This window comes from Crotalus tigris, unplaced genomic scaffold (assembly GCF_016545835.1).
Source record: "Crotalus tigris isolate CLP2741 ecotype Arizona unplaced genomic scaffold, ASM1654583v1 scf7180000019068.10715455, whole genome shotgun sequence".
Lineage (NCBI taxonomy): Eukaryota > Metazoa > Chordata > Lepidosauria > Squamata > Viperidae > Crotalus > Crotalus tigris.
The window spans coordinates 6,902,133-6,919,009 of record NW_024097358.1 but is presented as its reverse complement, the minus strand read 5'-3'; the positions used below and the strand labels follow the sequence as shown (position 1 = coordinate 6,919,009).

General features: G+C 41.6%; 1 protein-coding gene across 9 annotated transcripts in view; it reads left to right on the top strand.

Annotated features, from left to right (window-relative positions):
- The window catches only part of RAPGEFL1 (Rap guanine nucleotide exchange factor like 1), a 72,664-nt gene that overhangs the window by 32,856 nt on the left and 22,931 nt on the right, over window positions 1-16,877 (top strand). For 8 of the 9 annotated variants that reach the window (XR_005558594.1, XR_005558593.1, XR_005558592.1 and 5 more), the window contains exons 2-10: window positions 7,859-7,937; window positions 9,239-9,392; window positions 9,617-9,714; window positions 10,651-10,763; window positions 12,375-12,542; window positions 13,362-13,459; window positions 13,718-13,840; window positions 14,841-15,019; window positions 16,687-16,777. Coding sequence is in view for 3 of the 9 variants with exons in the window: in XM_039358788.1 (XP_039214722.1) it covers window positions 7,859-7,937; window positions 9,239-9,392; window positions 9,617-9,714; window positions 10,651-10,763; window positions 12,375-12,542; window positions 13,362-13,459; window positions 13,718-13,840; window positions 14,841-15,019; window positions 16,687-16,777 (1,103 nt within the window). In the remaining 6 variants the exon portion in view is untranslated. The remainder of the gene's footprint in view (window positions 1-7,858; window positions 7,938-9,238; window positions 9,393-9,616; window positions 9,715-10,650; window positions 10,764-12,374; window positions 12,543-13,361; window positions 13,460-13,717; window positions 13,841-14,840; window positions 15,020-16,686; window positions 16,778-16,877) is intronic. The other variant, XM_039358787.1, reaches the window with a different exon arrangement.

Sequence of the window (16,877 nt, the reverse complement as noted above, 5' to 3'; positions counted from 1 at the left end):
AGTCTGTCCGGATGCAACCGGTCAAGTCTAGTAGTAAGTTGGCGCCCCCAACGAAGTTCAGCTGGACTTCTCCCTGTAGAAGTGGACGGTGTGGTGCGATAAGAAAGGAGAAAGTCAGCCAACCTGTGATGCCAGTCCCCGTAGGTGAGTCTCTTCAAGGCGTCCTTTGCGATGCGCACCATGCGTTCAGCCATACCGTTGGTGGACGGGTGAAAAGGCGCAGACGTGGCATGACGAATCAGGTTTGCCTGTAAGAAAGCTTGGAATTCGGAGGAGGTGAATTGAGGGCCGTTGTCGGACACAATGACATCTGGCAGCCCGTGTGCAGCAAAAATCCCCCTCAGTACCTGAATAGTCTTTGCAGTGGTGGTGGATGAGACAGGCACAACCTCAAGCCATTTTGAATGGCTGTCAACAAGGACCAAGAAGAACTGGCCCTGAAAGGGCCCAGCGTAGTCAATGTGCACCCTAGACCATGGGGACTGTGTTTCCTCCCATCTATGCACAGGAGCTTGGGGCATCTCTGGGCGAGATCGTTGGCACAGGTGGCATGCGTGTACCTTAGCCTCAATATCTTTATCTAAACCAGGCCACCACAAGTGGCTTCGTGCAAGAGCCTTCATACGAACAATGCCAGGATGACCCTCGTGGAGGGATTCTAAGACCCTAGTCCTCATTGAGGTGGGAATGACAACTCTGTTTCCCCAAAGCAGACAACCCTGAGAAAGGGACAGTTCGTTCCTTTTGGACCAGAAACTCTGAAACTCAGGACTAGGGCAGTGCTCAGGCCACCCGGACAGGACCCAGGAGCGGACACGTGAAAGTGTGTGATCAGTACCTGTTTCAGCGGTAACATCCCTGGCACTAAGAGGGAGCTCGGGCAAGGCTTGGATTGATAGAATGTTGACAGCTGGCGCGGGGTCAGCTTCTACTACTGGCAGAGGCAACCTACTGAGGCCATCAGCATGGCCCATTTCTTTCCCAGGCTTGTGGAGTAATGAAAAATCATATGCAGACAAAAAAATAGACCACCTAAGCATTCTAGGGGAAATGATGTGGGGAGTCTGCTTACGTGTGGTAAACAGTCCCAGCAGAGGCTTATGGTCAGTGAAGACCGTGAAATGCCTGCCATATAGAAAATCGTGGAATTTTTTAATTCCAGCCAGAGCCTCCCTGTCTATCTGAGCGTAGTTGCGCTCGGCAGAAGACAGTGTTCTGGAGTAGTATGCAATAGGAACCTGAGTTCCATCAGACCTGAGGTGACTCAGGACAGCTCCAACCCCGTAGGGGGACGCATCACAAGCGATGCACACAGGAAGAGACTCGTTGAAATGTGCAAGAACACTGTTAGAAGTGAGCAAGGCCTTGACTTCTTTAAAGCAAGCCTCATGTGCTTGTGACCACAGCCACACAGCTTGTTTGTCTAGTAGCCTGTGAAGAGGCTCAGCTACACTAGCTTTATGTGGAAGAAAAGAATTGTAGAAATTCAGGAGGCCTAAGAAGGCCTGAAGTTCGGCCTTAGACTTTGGCCTGGGTGCTTCTAAAATAGCAGTTAGTTTGGATTCAGCAGGATGAATCCCAGCAGCATCGATTTTGAATCCCAGAAATTCAGTAGAAGGCACCCCAATCTTGCATTTGTCTTTTCTGAGCTTGAGGCCTGATTTCCTGAATCTTAACAGGACAGCCCTAAGCCTTTCAGCTAGAATGTGTGTGGAGTCTCCTGCAATCAAGACATCGTCAAAGTAGGGGCAGACCCCTGGTATACCTCGTAGTGTGTTTTCCATTACGCTTTGGAAAATCCCAGGAGCGACATTCACTCCAAACTGTAGCCTTTTTACCTTAAAGGCTCCCCTGTGGGTCACAATGGTCTGAGCTATGGCAGCATCATCATCAACAGGCAGCTGTTGATATGCTTGAGCTAGGTCAAGCTTTGCAAAAACACGCCCCCCCTTGAGAGAGGCCAGGATGTGACTGACCACAGGAACAGGATAGGCATGTTGCTGCAATGCCTTATTGAGTGTGCATTTGTAATCAGCACAAATGCGAATGTCCCCATTTGCCTTTAGAGGCGTGACAATGGGGGTCTCCCACGGGCTGGAATCAACAGGTTCTAGGATTCCCTGTTGGATTAGTTTGTCTAATTCAGTGTCAATCTTACTTTTTAAAGCAAAAGGGACCCTTCTTGCTTTAATCCTAATGGGAGTGACAGTGGGGTCTAGCTTTAAGGACACAGGTGGTCCTTTGAATGTGCCCAGCTGGGGGCTGAAAACATCTGCAAATTCTTTGCAGACTTCCTGTAGGTCGAGTGTTTGTAAGCTGTTGAGTCCTGTGACGTGTATCCCCAGGGCCTCAAACCAATCGAGTCCTATGAGACTCGTTCGTTCACCCCCTACTACTAATAAGTCTAGTGGACCTTCAAAACTCTTGTATTGCACGTTAAGGGTGGCCTCCCCCTTAACACACACTCTTGAGTTCTGAAAATCTGTTAATACAATATCAGAAGGCCTTAACTTGGCCTTAGTCCCACTACTGGAACAAATCTTCCTAAATGTATGCAATGAAATGATGGAAAGGGCAGACCCTGTGTCTAGTTCCATAGATAATGGAACCCCTTGTAGCTTCACGTTGAGTGACAGCTTTTTCTTCATGGGCTTGTGTGTGCCTGTCCTACAGATGCTTCTTCGCGAAGCGCAAAAACCTACCCTATTCTGGCTGGGGAGTCTGGTACCCTTCAGGCGTTCTTCTTGGGGTTGTGCCTTTCGTCGGCCCAGACACACAGCTGCAATGTGCCCTAGTTTGCCGCATGCCCGGCAGGTAGCGGAGCGGAACTTGCAGTCGGTTCTCCTGTGGCGACCTCCACAGCCGATGCACTTGAGCGGAGCCGAAGAGCTTCCCTTCTGGTTTCTTCCTTCGCGGGGTGTAGACGGTCGACTTCCTCGTCCGGATCCTCCTCGGAGTTTCGTTGGACGTCTTCCTGGTGCACGGACGCACCCTCTGCACTGCTTCTGATCGGCCGCATGTTCTTGACGGCGCCGCCTGCTGCTTCTTCTGCGGTGACTTCCCTTAAGGCGTCTTGGAAGGATAATTCTTCCTTAGCGAAAAGTCTCTGTTGTAGCTCTCGATGCCTTAACCCGCACACGAATCGGTCCCTCAGTCGTTCCTCGAGGTCCTTGAACTCGCAGGGCTTGGCGGCCTTCCGTAACGCGGCGATGTATTCCTTGGCTGACTCACCGGACCGTTGATCCCTCTGTTTGAAGGTGTGGCGCCATGAGATAACGGACACCTTGGGGTGGAAGTGCTCCTTCAGCAGCTTCTTCAGGTCTGCGTAGCTTACAGACTCTACTGGGACAGGTGCTGCAAGGTTTTCTGCGATTTCGAAGGCGTCTTGGCCGCAAACGCAAAGCAGGGTGGCAGCCTTCAAGCTATCTTCCGTCACTTGGTTTGCCTTGAAGTAGTTCTCCATTCTGGATACGTAGGACTCCCACCGCTCTGGATGTGAGACGTCGAATTCCGAAAGCCTTCCGATTTTCGCCATCTTCGGATCTTCAGGAGACGGGTCTATCAGCCAGCCTACCCCCGAATGCGCACCGGATTGGCGGGCAGCTGCCGAGTCGACGCCGTTCCTCTTCCGCCGCTCAGGACTCCTTGGGTAAGCTTACACTTTTTCCTTTCCAGGTAGTGCAAGGCATCCCATCCTCATCGCCAGTGTTGAGTCCGTGGCGGGAAAATAGACACGAGAAGCAGCTGGAGTTCTCAGTTTCTTTTATTCAGCGTTCAGCTTACAAGAAGATGACTTCAGCCTCGCCCAAACGCCTTGCAGCCTCTTATATAGGCAACTCCCGGGTAAATGGGTTACTTTTCCCGCGCCAGCACCCGCGCATGCGCACGGCGCTGGCGACAGCCTGTCTGGTCCCGGGCAGCTTTGCACCTGCCCGGGACTGCCTGCAAACGCCCGAGCCATTTGCAAGGCTCGGGACATAACAAACACGTTTTTAGAAATGCATTAAATGGAGAATACAGACTAACATACATACTAGTTTAATATCTGTGCCCTTGCTCCCAGTGAAATGAAAGCAGATAGGGAGTGAAGTATTTTCAGAAGAAAGTGACACAAGAAATGTTAACGCCACAATAAGAGTGATAAAAAAAGTGAATTTCTAATTTTTAGAGGCTTAAAATACACATAATGTCAACGTTCACCCATCGTGCAGACCTCATTAGCTGCCGTGTGTGCATGTTGTCAGGCAACAAGGAAAAATGTTTTTGAACTGAGTTTGTGGTAGCCTAAGACACAGCCTTCATCAACTAGAAAAATCCAGATTGCCTCAATTTAGGATGTAGTTCTGGACAAAGACCATGTGAATTGAACTGAAGGATGCTGCAATGACTGTTGCTGAAGTATTAATTTTATTTACCGCTAGATTTATTTAGAGTCCCTGCTTCAGCATATATTCTCCTGATATGGTCCACAATAGAATAAAAATAATTTTAAAAATCGAAATTCATCCTGCATAAAATCATTAGCAAAACAAAGTAAAGAGCAGATGAAACATAGTTGGTATACTGGTATACTGGAGTCACACCTCCTCCCCCATTTGACAAATGCAGTGTAATGTATCTTCCTAATGTGTTAAGGTTTGATCTGAATTCTGTTTTTGTCTATTTTCCTAAGAAAGGTAAAGTGAGCCATTATCCTTCATTCATTAATAGACAATGATATGAAAAAGCAATCTATGTGAACAAGGAGAATAAATGCCAAAGAAAATTTGAGAGAATTAGGGTTGAATTTGGGGTTTCATCTGTATTTTTGACCAATGACCTTTTATTTTTCATGGGGAATAGGTGGAAGCTAAGATTTCTTCTTTTTATGCCTTCAAATCATGTTGACTCCTGGCAACTGCCTGCACTAGTCCCTGCAGGGTTTTTTGGCAAGGTCTTTCAGAAGTGGTTTGCCATTGTCTCCTTCCCAGGCCTGAGAGAGGGTTGGGTTAGGGCAGGAGTAGGCAACCTTGGCTCTTTTATGACTCGTGGACTTCAACTCCCAGAATTCCTGAGCCAGCATGGCTCAGCTTGGAAACCTCTCCATTTCTCCTCAGCATGACTGGCTCAGGAATTCTGGGAGTTGAAGTCCACGAGTCATAAAAGAGCCAAGGTTGCCTACCCCTGGGTTAGGGTTAGGATTAGGGTTATCCAGCTTTGTGTCTAAGGCAGGATTCAAACTCATGATTTCCTGTTTTCTATTTTAAAGCCTTAATCACTACGTCAAAATGTCTCTCTCTGGAAGCTAAATTAAAGATTTTTATTCAATAACATATAATAATAATAATAACAACAACAACAATCATAATAATGTTGGAAGGGACCTTGGAGGTCATCAAGTCCAACCCCCTGCTCAGGTAGGAAACCCTACACCATTTCGGACAGATGGCTGTCCAGTCTCTTCTTAAAAATTTCCAGTGTTGAAGCATTCACCGCTTCTGGAGGCAGGTTGTTCCATTGATTATTTGTTCTAACTGTCAGGAAGTTTCTCCTTAGTTCTAGGTTGCTTCTCTCCTTGATTAACATTGTACAACTATTCTTTATACATGCTCAGAGACACTTCTTTAAAAAAAATCATAACACAAATCACTAGAATATGCCCTAATTATGATGGCATGAGGTAGTAACTCCCAAATCAGAGCCTTCTAGATCAGGTATCCAACCTTGATAACTTTAAGGCCTCTGGACTTCAACTCTCAGTTCCACCACCAGTTGGAGAATTCTGGGAGTTGAAGTCCAAACATTTTAAAGTTGCCAAGATTGGACACACCTGATTTAGATGTATGAACTGCAAGTCTCAGCAATGGCCATTCTGTCTGGGGAATTTTTTTTATTTTTTTAAAAAAATTATTTACATCAAAAATATAATTTCAAAAGCTATATTGTTAAATGAATGTTATACAACTAATATGCAGTATAATATTAATAAAAGATTAACCATAATAGACAAAGTACACTGAGTTATTTTTATGGGTCAAAAGGAAAATATAAATCTTTGAAATCTCCACTATATTGTTATTTTGTAAATGTTAAAAAAAGAAAAAATAACTAGAAAAAGAGAAAAAAACCTTACTAAAATAGTATAAGTATTTTACTTCTGATTTCCCCTTCTTTGTAATCCAAGTCATTTACATTATTTATAAACTTTAGAAATCACACTTTAAGTATTTGTATTTGCCCTGCTGTGTGATATACAGTATATATAGAAGCCATTCTTGCTTACATTTAATTAATTTTTTGTTATGTATATATACTGCTAATTTTACCATTGCTGCATATTCTCCAAGTTTAAATTCTGGCCAGAAAATTCTTAAAACTGAAATTCAATTACCTGGAGGGCTATCATATTCAGCAAAGACTGATATGAAGGTGGTAACACTTTCTGTCCACATTGCAAGCATAGATGAGAAGAGACAAGTGTATAGAAGGGTGGTCCTTAAGACCAAACTTCAGGGTTTTGTAATTCCTCTTGAAATGGCTACCAACTAACAGACCCAAGATCAATACAATTAAGGTGATCAACTTTTTTACAATAAAAAGGAGGACACAAATAAATTGAAGAAAAAAAATATTGTAAATAAAAGAAACATTTTATTCATTGCAACAATAATACAGAATACACTATAATATGATAAATACATAATAAAAACATTTGTAACAATAACATTTTATATTGTAATTATGCTTACATGTCGTGCCCGCAGCCGCTCCGCCAGCACTGTTGCCCTGCCGTGTAGAGCAGGCCTCGCGGCTCCCAAAGCACCAGCTGTGCCGGCTCTGGCCCTGGGGGGGCAGCCCGCCATCGACACACCCCGCCTGCAGCCGTCCCACCAGCACCACCGCCCACCCTGCACAGCCCCATGTAGAGCAGGCCCCACAGCTCCCACCTCACAGGGGGCAGCCGGCCACTGCTGCCCCTCATACCCCCACCCACAACAGCCCTGCCGCCCCTGCCTCTTGCGCCCGCAGCCATTATTGCCCTAGTAGGGCCGAAGATCAAGAGAAAGTTACCGTGGCGTCACCGCTCCAGTCTCCTCCAGGTACCTTTGGGACTAATTAGGAGATGATGTAGTTGGGTAACAGGGAGGGGTGCAAAGTTCCTGCCAATTCGCCTTCGCTGCAGACAACTTACATATGCAAAGTTTGCTGGCCGGGTGTTTTGGTGTGCTCAGCAGCAATTCCTATTGGCTTTCGAAAGCCAATAGGGGGAGTAGCACAGCTCATGCAAAAGTTGAAAAAAAAACCATCAAAAAAAGGTGCCAGAACGCCGTTCTGAGCGTTCTATGAGGGGAAAAAAGCCCTGCAGATTAGTCCTCAAATATCGAAAAGGAGGACATGTAGGAGGACACTTTTCGAGGGAGGACAGAACTCACAAAGGGAGGACTGTCCTCCCTAAAGGAGGATGGTTGGTCACCTTAATACAATATCTTGGTTGATGTGAGCTGCTGCAGCATGCTCCTCCCCTTTCTCCAAGGCCAGAGTTTCCTGCTACACCATCAGTGTATTACAACGCATGCTGAGTATGTACAGATGCTCATTTATTAATAAAATATTATCTTCTGAAATAAAATGTGTTGACTCTGGAAGAAAGTGAATAAACAAATTATCTAAAATCAGCCAGCCAGGGCACTGCAACAAGGCTATTAGGATTTGTTGGAATTGAGTTGGCCATTTGCAGAGTATTCATGAGGCTGCTTGTGTGTCCCATCCTATTGAACCAAACAAGGAAAGAGTTGTCCAAGTTCCTTACCATTGTTTCCTGAGCTCAGCTGCATTATAATCTCTTTTTTTCTTCCCATTTTTTTTTGTCTTTTCTTAGATATCCTCCTAGATGATATTGTTCTTACCCACTCATTGTTTTTGCCCACGGAGCAGTTCTTACATCAGTTATACCAACAATATCCTTCCTGCAAACTTTTGGAGAAGACCCTTTAAAAGGACTGGGGGGAAATCCATTTCACTTTTCATGTTTTCATATTCTTGGATCTTCTTGTATTTAGTTATTCTACAGAGTGCTGTTGCATAACTGGTTAATTTCCTTAGAATTTCAGCTGTAATTTTCATTTTAAAAGCATATTTCTAGTCATTATGAAAATATATGAGCAGCACCCAGTGAAATATTTGGAGTCATTAAATATGAAACTACTGCCCACAGCTGTATGATTTTTGTATCCCTTGACCTTGGTGGATATGGCTAGAAGCTGCCGAAGAAATGGTGCTAAATGAACTACATAAAAGAGTGATCAACATTTTTAAAAGGCAGTTGATCTCTAGGAAGCTTATTGAAAAATATTTTAAAAAATAGCCTTTAAAAATTGAAATAATACTTTGTAAGGGACAATTGACTCTTTAAAACTTTTTTTCTGCTGGTGACTCACTAAAAAGTTGTATCATACAGTATTATTGTCTCCCTTTTTTTAATTGGCTGTTGCTTAAGGAGAACAGGAAAATTCTAATACAATGATGTTGTACCTCCTGTTTTTTTAATTGCATGATTTGTAAAATATGGGCTACACATATACTTTTATCCATCTCTGCAGCTTATCCTTAAGAGACTGTCATCAGCATAAACAATTCAATTGTGCTTGTATTTAGATATAGTCTTCAATCTATTCAATAAGGTTTTCTTCTTAGGAAATCAGTGAATGACAGTAATGATGGTCACTTCAATCTTTAGAAGACAATATTTGTAGCTCAAGGTTGAAGCATGGTGGTCTCTGAGTTTGGTTCTTTACTTGCAGACATTTCATTACCCAGTTGGGTAACATCTTCAGTATTTGTTATCTTCAGTGTTGAAATAAAATATTCAAGCCTTTCCAGAAGTATTCTGAAGCTATTCCACCCACCATTCCCATTTATCAGAGACTTTTCTGGACATGGAATGCTCACAATACAATTCTAATAAATTTGGAACATTTTTGAAACTGAAATGGAGAGTTTTAAATTCAAAATATTCAGAACTTTAAATCTTTTGTATGCCACTTTTGTGATTATTTGGAATATATACAGTATAAAATGACACATTAAATTAACATCGGCTAGTAATGCAAAATTCCTTTGGTTTTTCTTATTGCCATCTGGACTCAGATTAATTCCACTTCATTCCCAGACCTGTCATTTGGAATACCTTTTCCCCTCTAATTGTTAGTTGTTTCCTGAAACTTCATGCTGTGGGTTTACCTTAACCTGCCTCTGCTACCTTCATGACTGCGTCAACAATCCCATTACCACCAAGCTGGAAAGAAAATGAAGCTATGCACCGGAAACGAGCAGTTTTGATCATTTTACTGCACTTTCTTGAAACATTCAAGGGGATTCTGCAAGAAGAAGAGAAGGCTGGCAAAATCATCAAGGTATAACAGAGCTTTTCTTTCCCTGCTTTCATGAGAGCAAACTAATTAAAAAATGAATATACCTGAATTACAAGTTCCCAATCTTTGTTTTTCTAAATATTATTTCATATATCTAAGGAGGCAAGTCTTCATAGCTGGCTAGATACTGGTGATCAGTAGTTGTTATTCCTTTGCTTAGGCAGTTTGATGTTATTTGGCCCAAGCAACTTTCTTTTCTCTTTTAGGATCTGTATTTGCTGATCATGAAGGATGCATCCCTCTACCACAAACTGGAAAATGAAATCCTGAAGTTACATGAGCTTGTGGACACAGTGGAACTCAAGTAAGTTAAAAATGGCAACATGGATGGGAAAGTTTTGGTTCCCATTTGGATTTAATCCAAGTAAGACAGAGTAACAGTGGTTATGGAAGCGTTTTTGTACTATTTTTTAAAATTCTGAAAGAAGTTGAACTGTCCTGGGTTGAAGTGATTCATTATATAGGGGTCTTCCTGGATTCTCACCTCTTATTTGAGGATCAGGTGGAAGATGTAGCTAGGAAGGTCTTTGCACAGTTTTATCTTGTGTGCTAGTTACAATCTTATCTGGATCTAGAAGCTCTATTACCTTTGTACCTTGTCTAGACTTTTGCTATCCATTTCATGGGATTGCCCATGAAAATTATTTGGAAATCAACTAGTTCAGGATGGAATTGCTTGAATAATGAGGATGCTGCTAGGGATTTACAGATAACACCTCTACTGTAGGAGCTACACAAGCTACCTGCTATTATGGGTGATTGTCACTTTTAAAGTTCTCCTGATTAGGTAGTTGGTATTTCAGGAATATCAGTACAGCTAAAAATGTTTAAACCTATCTCACTTATGGACTGGAGTTAAGATGCACTGAGATGAGAGCATGGCAGAAGAAAGATATTACTTAGCATGATTATGTACAAGTGCTGAAAGGCCCTTGACCATAAATAATTCTTTTCAAACCTTAATAACTTAGGTTCAATAATAGGCTGAGCCAGTCAGTCAAACTGTATTATTCATCTCATTGACTGAATTTGTGTGTCATGCTTATTCAATGTTAGCTTAACTTTGGCTTACTCAATCACATGTTGGGGTATGCATGTTGTATTGGCTGAATTTGCATAACATACTAAGTTAAAATGTGATTGGATGCTTTGTAGCTTAGTGAACTGTGTGAATCATAGCTATTGCGGAGAATGTAGTTACCATCTCTTCTGGCTTTTAAATCTTGCCATCTGGTTACAGAATGACTGAAGAAACTGAACCACCCAGCAAGCAAGTCAAGCCTTTGTTCAGACATTTTCGCCGCATTGATTCATGTCTTCAAACTCGGGTTGCCTTCCGTGGATCGGATGAAAGTAAATAATAAAGAGTATGCTTGGCAGTGGGGTGGAAGAGAGAATAAAATTAAAGTTTTGTTTATAGGAACTGAATGAAGATAGTGATACAATTTCATTCAACCATTGGCAAAAAATTACAAATGCACACAAGCCCTTGAATAAATTAGACAGGATTTGCCATACAATTTTTCTAGATCAGAATATCAATTTGGAATGTTTAAAATGTGGTTTGGCATTCTCTCAAAATTATTGTTATGGTAGATTTTGTGCATTTCCGATCAGGACTTAACAGTTTCCCAAGGAAAATGTCACCATGACATCTGCCTTCTTTTCTGCCTTCTCTATTGCAGCCTTTTCAAAGTTCAGAAAATAAGAGATTAGAGAAGGGGAAAAAAGAAAGTAAAAGCAGTCAGGTTAGTTTAATGCAGAGTTTTTCAATCTTGCTGTTTGAGAAATTCTCAGGGTTGAAGTCCACACTTCTTAAAGTTGCCAAGTTTGGAAACACTACAGTAATGCCACCTTTTTCACTGGCTCCAGTTCTTCTGTCTTTGCAGGAAAAAGGTCTGCCTAATGAAGCAGAAACAAGTACAATAATTTTGGGGGAAATGTAGCAATCCTACTTAAGGTTGTCAAATTTTGGAGGTATGGCCAGCATTGGCATAATACTATAGGAATAAGCTCAGTTAAAAATTAAGCTCATATATGGGATATTCAGAAGATTTTAAAAATTAAAGGTATTTCAGTAATCATTCAGCAGCAGCAAGTTAAGTTTGTAAGACAGTAATGGGGCAGAAACAAACAGGGACACTTGATGCTGTATATTCCAGGGATTCATGTGCATCAGAAGTTGGGCTTTTCTGCCAGGTGAAATGTCAGAATCTCACCACAAACCAAATTATAGAAGTCTAACATGAGATGCCATGAGTGATGTCTCATGGTCTGTATTTAAGGAGGTAAGAGAGGGAAGTAAGCAGCATTCTTGTCATTGTCATAAATTTGGTTTCCCAGATGAGTGATGAATCCAAGAAACTCCTAAATCTGTCTAGAACAGTGGTTCTCAACCTGTGGGTCGGGACACCATTTGGGGTCGAACGACATTTCACGGGGGTCGCCAAACAACGCAGTCCGCCATTTTTTTCCCCTTTTCCTTAGCTATGCTACTCCCTTTTATTCTATTGGCTTTTGAAAGCCAATAGAATAGACTCTCTTGAAGAGAGTCTAATTCTATTGGCTTTCAAAAGCCAGTAGGAATTGTCCAGGCTTTCTCTGCCCTGCTGAGCCCGCCAAAAGTCCCATTCTGCAAACGGTGCTGCACCAGTTGAGTAGTCCACGACTTACGACCGGTTGAATAGTCCTCGACTTACGACCGGTTGGGGGTCGCGGCATTAAAAAGGTTGAGAACCACTGGTCTAGAAGGAACAGAATTCTACCAGTATTGACAGTTCCTTGATCATTTCCACATTGCAGGACCAACATTACAGGCTTTTCCAAATGCAACATGTTGGCTTGATTGCATCCATTCCCCAACTATGGCCAGAGTCTCAGAGAGATTGATAGGATTCAAGCCATCATTGAAGTCCCTTTCTATTCCAAGTTTCAGCAGCTTGGTTGTCTCCCCTTTTTTTCTAGTCTTCTGCAGAGTCTATATGCCAGACCACTCCTACGTTACCATCCGCAGCCGCCTCTCAGCCTCTGTGCAGGACATCCTCACATCAGTGACTGAGAAACTTCAATATTCTGATGAACAGCCTACACGGGAGGAAGCTCTCATTCTGGTAGCTGTTGCATCATCAGGAGGTATCTGTCCCTCAGGAAGAGTGATAGTGGTTTGAGTTATCCTTCCTCAAGCTTGAAACTCAAAAATTTCAGAAAATAAAAGGTCAAAGATGGAAAAGCACAGCAGGTTGTAATTACTATTACATCTTACTGCCACCTGGTCAAAATGAAGTACATTTAGGGGTGGTTTTTTTGGCTGTTGCACCAGAATGAGGCCTGATAAGAAGGTAATAGACTTATCTAGTGCCTAGGGTCACATAGTACACAGTGGCACATAGATAAAAGGAATTATCCATAAGTGCAGCAAAAGTGAAAGAGTAGTGAATTCGTGAATAATTATTAACTAATTACTCAATAAGGTAAGATGAAATAGAAGATAATTCTGTTGTATGTTGTTCTTTTGTTTGCTTTGTGAGAGGGTTAATGAGTGAAAGTCCTAGTACCTAGAGTTTGGTTTTAAAGACTAGGAAAGTCTCTACTCTTAAGTCCAAAGTCAAAAATGAAATAATGAAAAAATACTAATAAATGATGTCCCAAATCCAGCCAATTTAAACTCTCCAAGGTGCTCAGATACTCAAGACTTTTTTGGAAGGTGTTCCCTCAGGCATTCCAGAAGTGATTGCACTGCTAGGAACTCCACTGGTGCTAGATGTCTCAAAGTGGGCCAGCTATGTGTTGAAGCATAAAATGTTCATTTGAGAGGTGATGAGTAGAAAATAAGATTATTGACTTAATGTGAACATGAACCTACAATCATTTTAATGAAAATGTTATGGGAGATATTTATATGCCAATCCAGGTAATTCAGTAACTTTCAATCACTTTCACCCCCAATCTCAGAGAAATCTGTGCTACAACCTAATGAAGAGTGTGTTTTCACTACCTTGGGGATAAACAGCCATCTTTTTGCCTGCACAAAGGATACTTTTCCATCCCTGGTAAGTGGATTTCCTTGGGTATGGCTCTCCTTGACTTGTCAACATGGCTTTTGCGTTGTGAGTCTTTGACCTCTTTGTGGTTGGAGTTGCTGTGTTTGATTACAGTTCATCTTTACATCTTTCCAACATATGTAAATATGTCTTCCTCCCTTGTTCCCCTTCCCCTTATATATGTTGGTAGAAAGATACACATTCATATGCATACATATCCAGATCTTACATTGGTAACATTATCCATCAATTTGACCTTTTCTGCAGGTTCCTCTGCCAGAGGAAATCCAAGTGTCACCAGGTGACACAGAAATCCATCGGATGGAAGCTGAGGATGTAGCAAATCACCTGACAGCCTTCCACTGGGAACTGTTCTGGTGTGTCCATGAGGTGAGCAAACTAAACATAATCTTCCTAACTTGACCTTTTCTAGACATGTTTGGACACTGACTCCCTGGAACATCATGATCTCAGCATACAACAAGAGCTGAATACACATTCAGAGATGCTTCACTTTCTTGCTAATATGTGATTCTATATTGTACTGAATGTTCCCCTTGAGATGCTAGCTTTCTTTAGGTAGAGTGAGTTTCTTAATAGGCCTATTCAAACTTTGAAAGGTGAACTATACTGTGTGCCATTCTTAGATTTTTTTTAATGAATTTTTCAGAAATGGAAAACTTTGCACTTCAGAATAGCAGGACATTCTCATTACTGAATTTTTGGAAAAAGATGAACTTGCTCTCTGACACATTGGTTATTTTTTTACTAGAGATTTAACGCATCATACAATATCATCCAGTCATCATTGAAGTGCTAGCAAGCTTGCCCTCACAATAATAACAGCACAAGAGTGACATATTTGATTTTATTACTTTTTTTGCAGTAGTGGTTTTTTTGTAGTGGTTAAATGAATATTGTGGTCATTAAGTAAATGCCATGATCATTAACTGAACTAATTGTTTGTTATGGGCTGGTTTTGCTGAAATCTAGAAATCAGCAAAAACATTATAAAATGCAGTCAAGTGATCATGGAAAGCTGCAAGTGGTCATAAATACTGCTGGGAATTCTGTAATTCTTAATACTGAATAGTCACTAAGCAATCAGTTGTAAGTGGAGGACATCCTGTATAGAGGAATATGCAGTCATTGGACCTTTCACCATTTTGTGGGCTGAACTGATCCAATACAACAACTTAACTTTACTTAGTCTTATCTTTTCCCCAGTTCAGTTTCCACCCCTTTCTCCTTGTTATGTGTGACGTAGACTGATCAATAAAAGGAGTTCATGTATATGAGTTGTTTGGCACCAGGATTGCAGGGTGAAGCCTTCAGTCTGGATCTCAGAAGGCCCATTGCCTACTCTCTTTCCTTTTCAATTTTTTTATAGCTAGAATTTGTGGATTATGTGTTCCATGGTGAACGTGGCCGACGGGAGACTGCCAATCTGGAATTGCTGCTACAACGCTGCAGTGAGGTTCAGCACTGGGTGGCTACTGAAGTATTACTCTGTGAATCTTTAGGAAAGCGGGCTCACTTGCTCAAGAAATTCATCAAGATTGCTGCTGTGTGAGTGCCATATTTTGGTCCTTTCTTCATAATGGGATTACATTTAATGCAGTCATAATGTCACTGGTGATGATGGTTCTCCTTCTGTTACCTGACATGAGATTGTTAATGTTTTCCAAATGTTCAAAGATCCAAGCCCTTTTTATATGTGTTGCATGGATGATACAAGTAAACAATAGGCAGAGTTTAATTGCACAGTTGTGGCTGCCATCTGGACTTTTTTTGACATATAAATACACATATGAATGCTCTGGTTAGAAGAACATACTGTGTTAAGGAAATAGTTTAAAATTCAAAAGGGGATAATTAAAAATATTCAGTTTCTTTGAATTTCAAGCAGCCCCGAAGAGAGGGTGTATAAAATCTCACACGGTAATCATCTTCCTCTGCAGGGACAGCAGTTCATATCCTCTTTTGCCAACTTCCAGTTCTTTAAGAATATATTCCAATGTCTTGAAATCTGTAAAAAAGAATATTGGAATTCTGAGAGATCTGCAGAATATACTATGAAATCTTAGCTTTTTCTATATTTCCATTTTTCTCCTTTCTTGTTCTGTTCAACCATTATGTTCCTCTCTGCTTCTTCCCTGCATGTTCAGTCTACTTCCCCTCTCTGTTGGTTTCTTTAAGGTTAATGGCTAGGAAGGTTGAATCTCATTGCACCATCCTGATTGACTTTAATACCCAATAACAGCTGAGCCTTTGCTCAAGCTTCCTTCCCAGATTATTTATTAGATGAGGGGATTTGCAGCAAAAAGGCCTGGTGCCTGGAGGAGCAGGAAGAGGTTGAACACAGCTATGAAACACACTGGGCGTCAGATTTTGGACAAATTATTCAGGTTAGAGAAGTGCTCTAAATTCCTGGATTTGCAATGGCTATGGTTTGGTTAAAAATGATGTTTGTGTCCTATGGATTTCACGGAAGACAGTGTTGCCTTTTCTCTCATCATTTACCTAGCTAACACTTACTTTTAGTATCCTGCTAATCACAGAACTAATCCTTTGTATAGGTTGTGTTTTATGATATCCCTTTAACTGCCTCTCAGCCATTATGGAGGCAGATATATTTGAATTTGGCAGTTCAGTTTTTCCTGGTGATGAAGTCACATCCCTTCTCATTTCACTTGCCACCTCCTGCTTCTCTTTGAGCCTTGGCAGCCTACCTGGGCTCAGAAACATGACAAGAGAAGGTGAAGGTGTTTATTTGCTTGCAGTATTTAGGAATCATCTTAACCCAAGTGAACTCCACAGCTGCCCCTTTTTCTGGGCCACAAATTACTTTGTAAAAAACAACTTCTAAAAACGATTTTCCCTTCCTTGCTACCTGACCAGTACAATGATCTCCTGGAAAATCCTGAGCTTTTTGTCTCCTCATCTTCTCCTCCTCCCTTTCTTCCTCTAACAGCATTTGAGAGTGAAACAGGACAGAAAGTCGGACTGCAATTAAAATAACACAGATTTAAGGGGCATTATGTCTTATGTATATAAGTAGTAAGGTGATATGTACAAGGGGGCCATGATAGCAGCCAAGATGTCTTCTCCTATTTTACTGACTGATATCAGAATAAATTAAAATAAGGGCAGGCATGGTAAAATCAGTTGAAACTGCTTAGTTTTAATATTTTGTTGGTTTGATTCTCAGCTACCTTTTTATTTTCTCCCTGCAGATGTAAACAGCATCAGGATATGTTAACATTCTATGCTGTGGTTATAGGACTGAACAATGCACCTGTCAGTCGTTTGCGCCTCACCTGGGAGGTAAGATGATGATGAAGAAAAACTGATTTTTGTATATTTGTATCTCTGTTATCTCTTTTTCTCTCATACACACTATTTCATCACCCAAATTTGCAGTTAA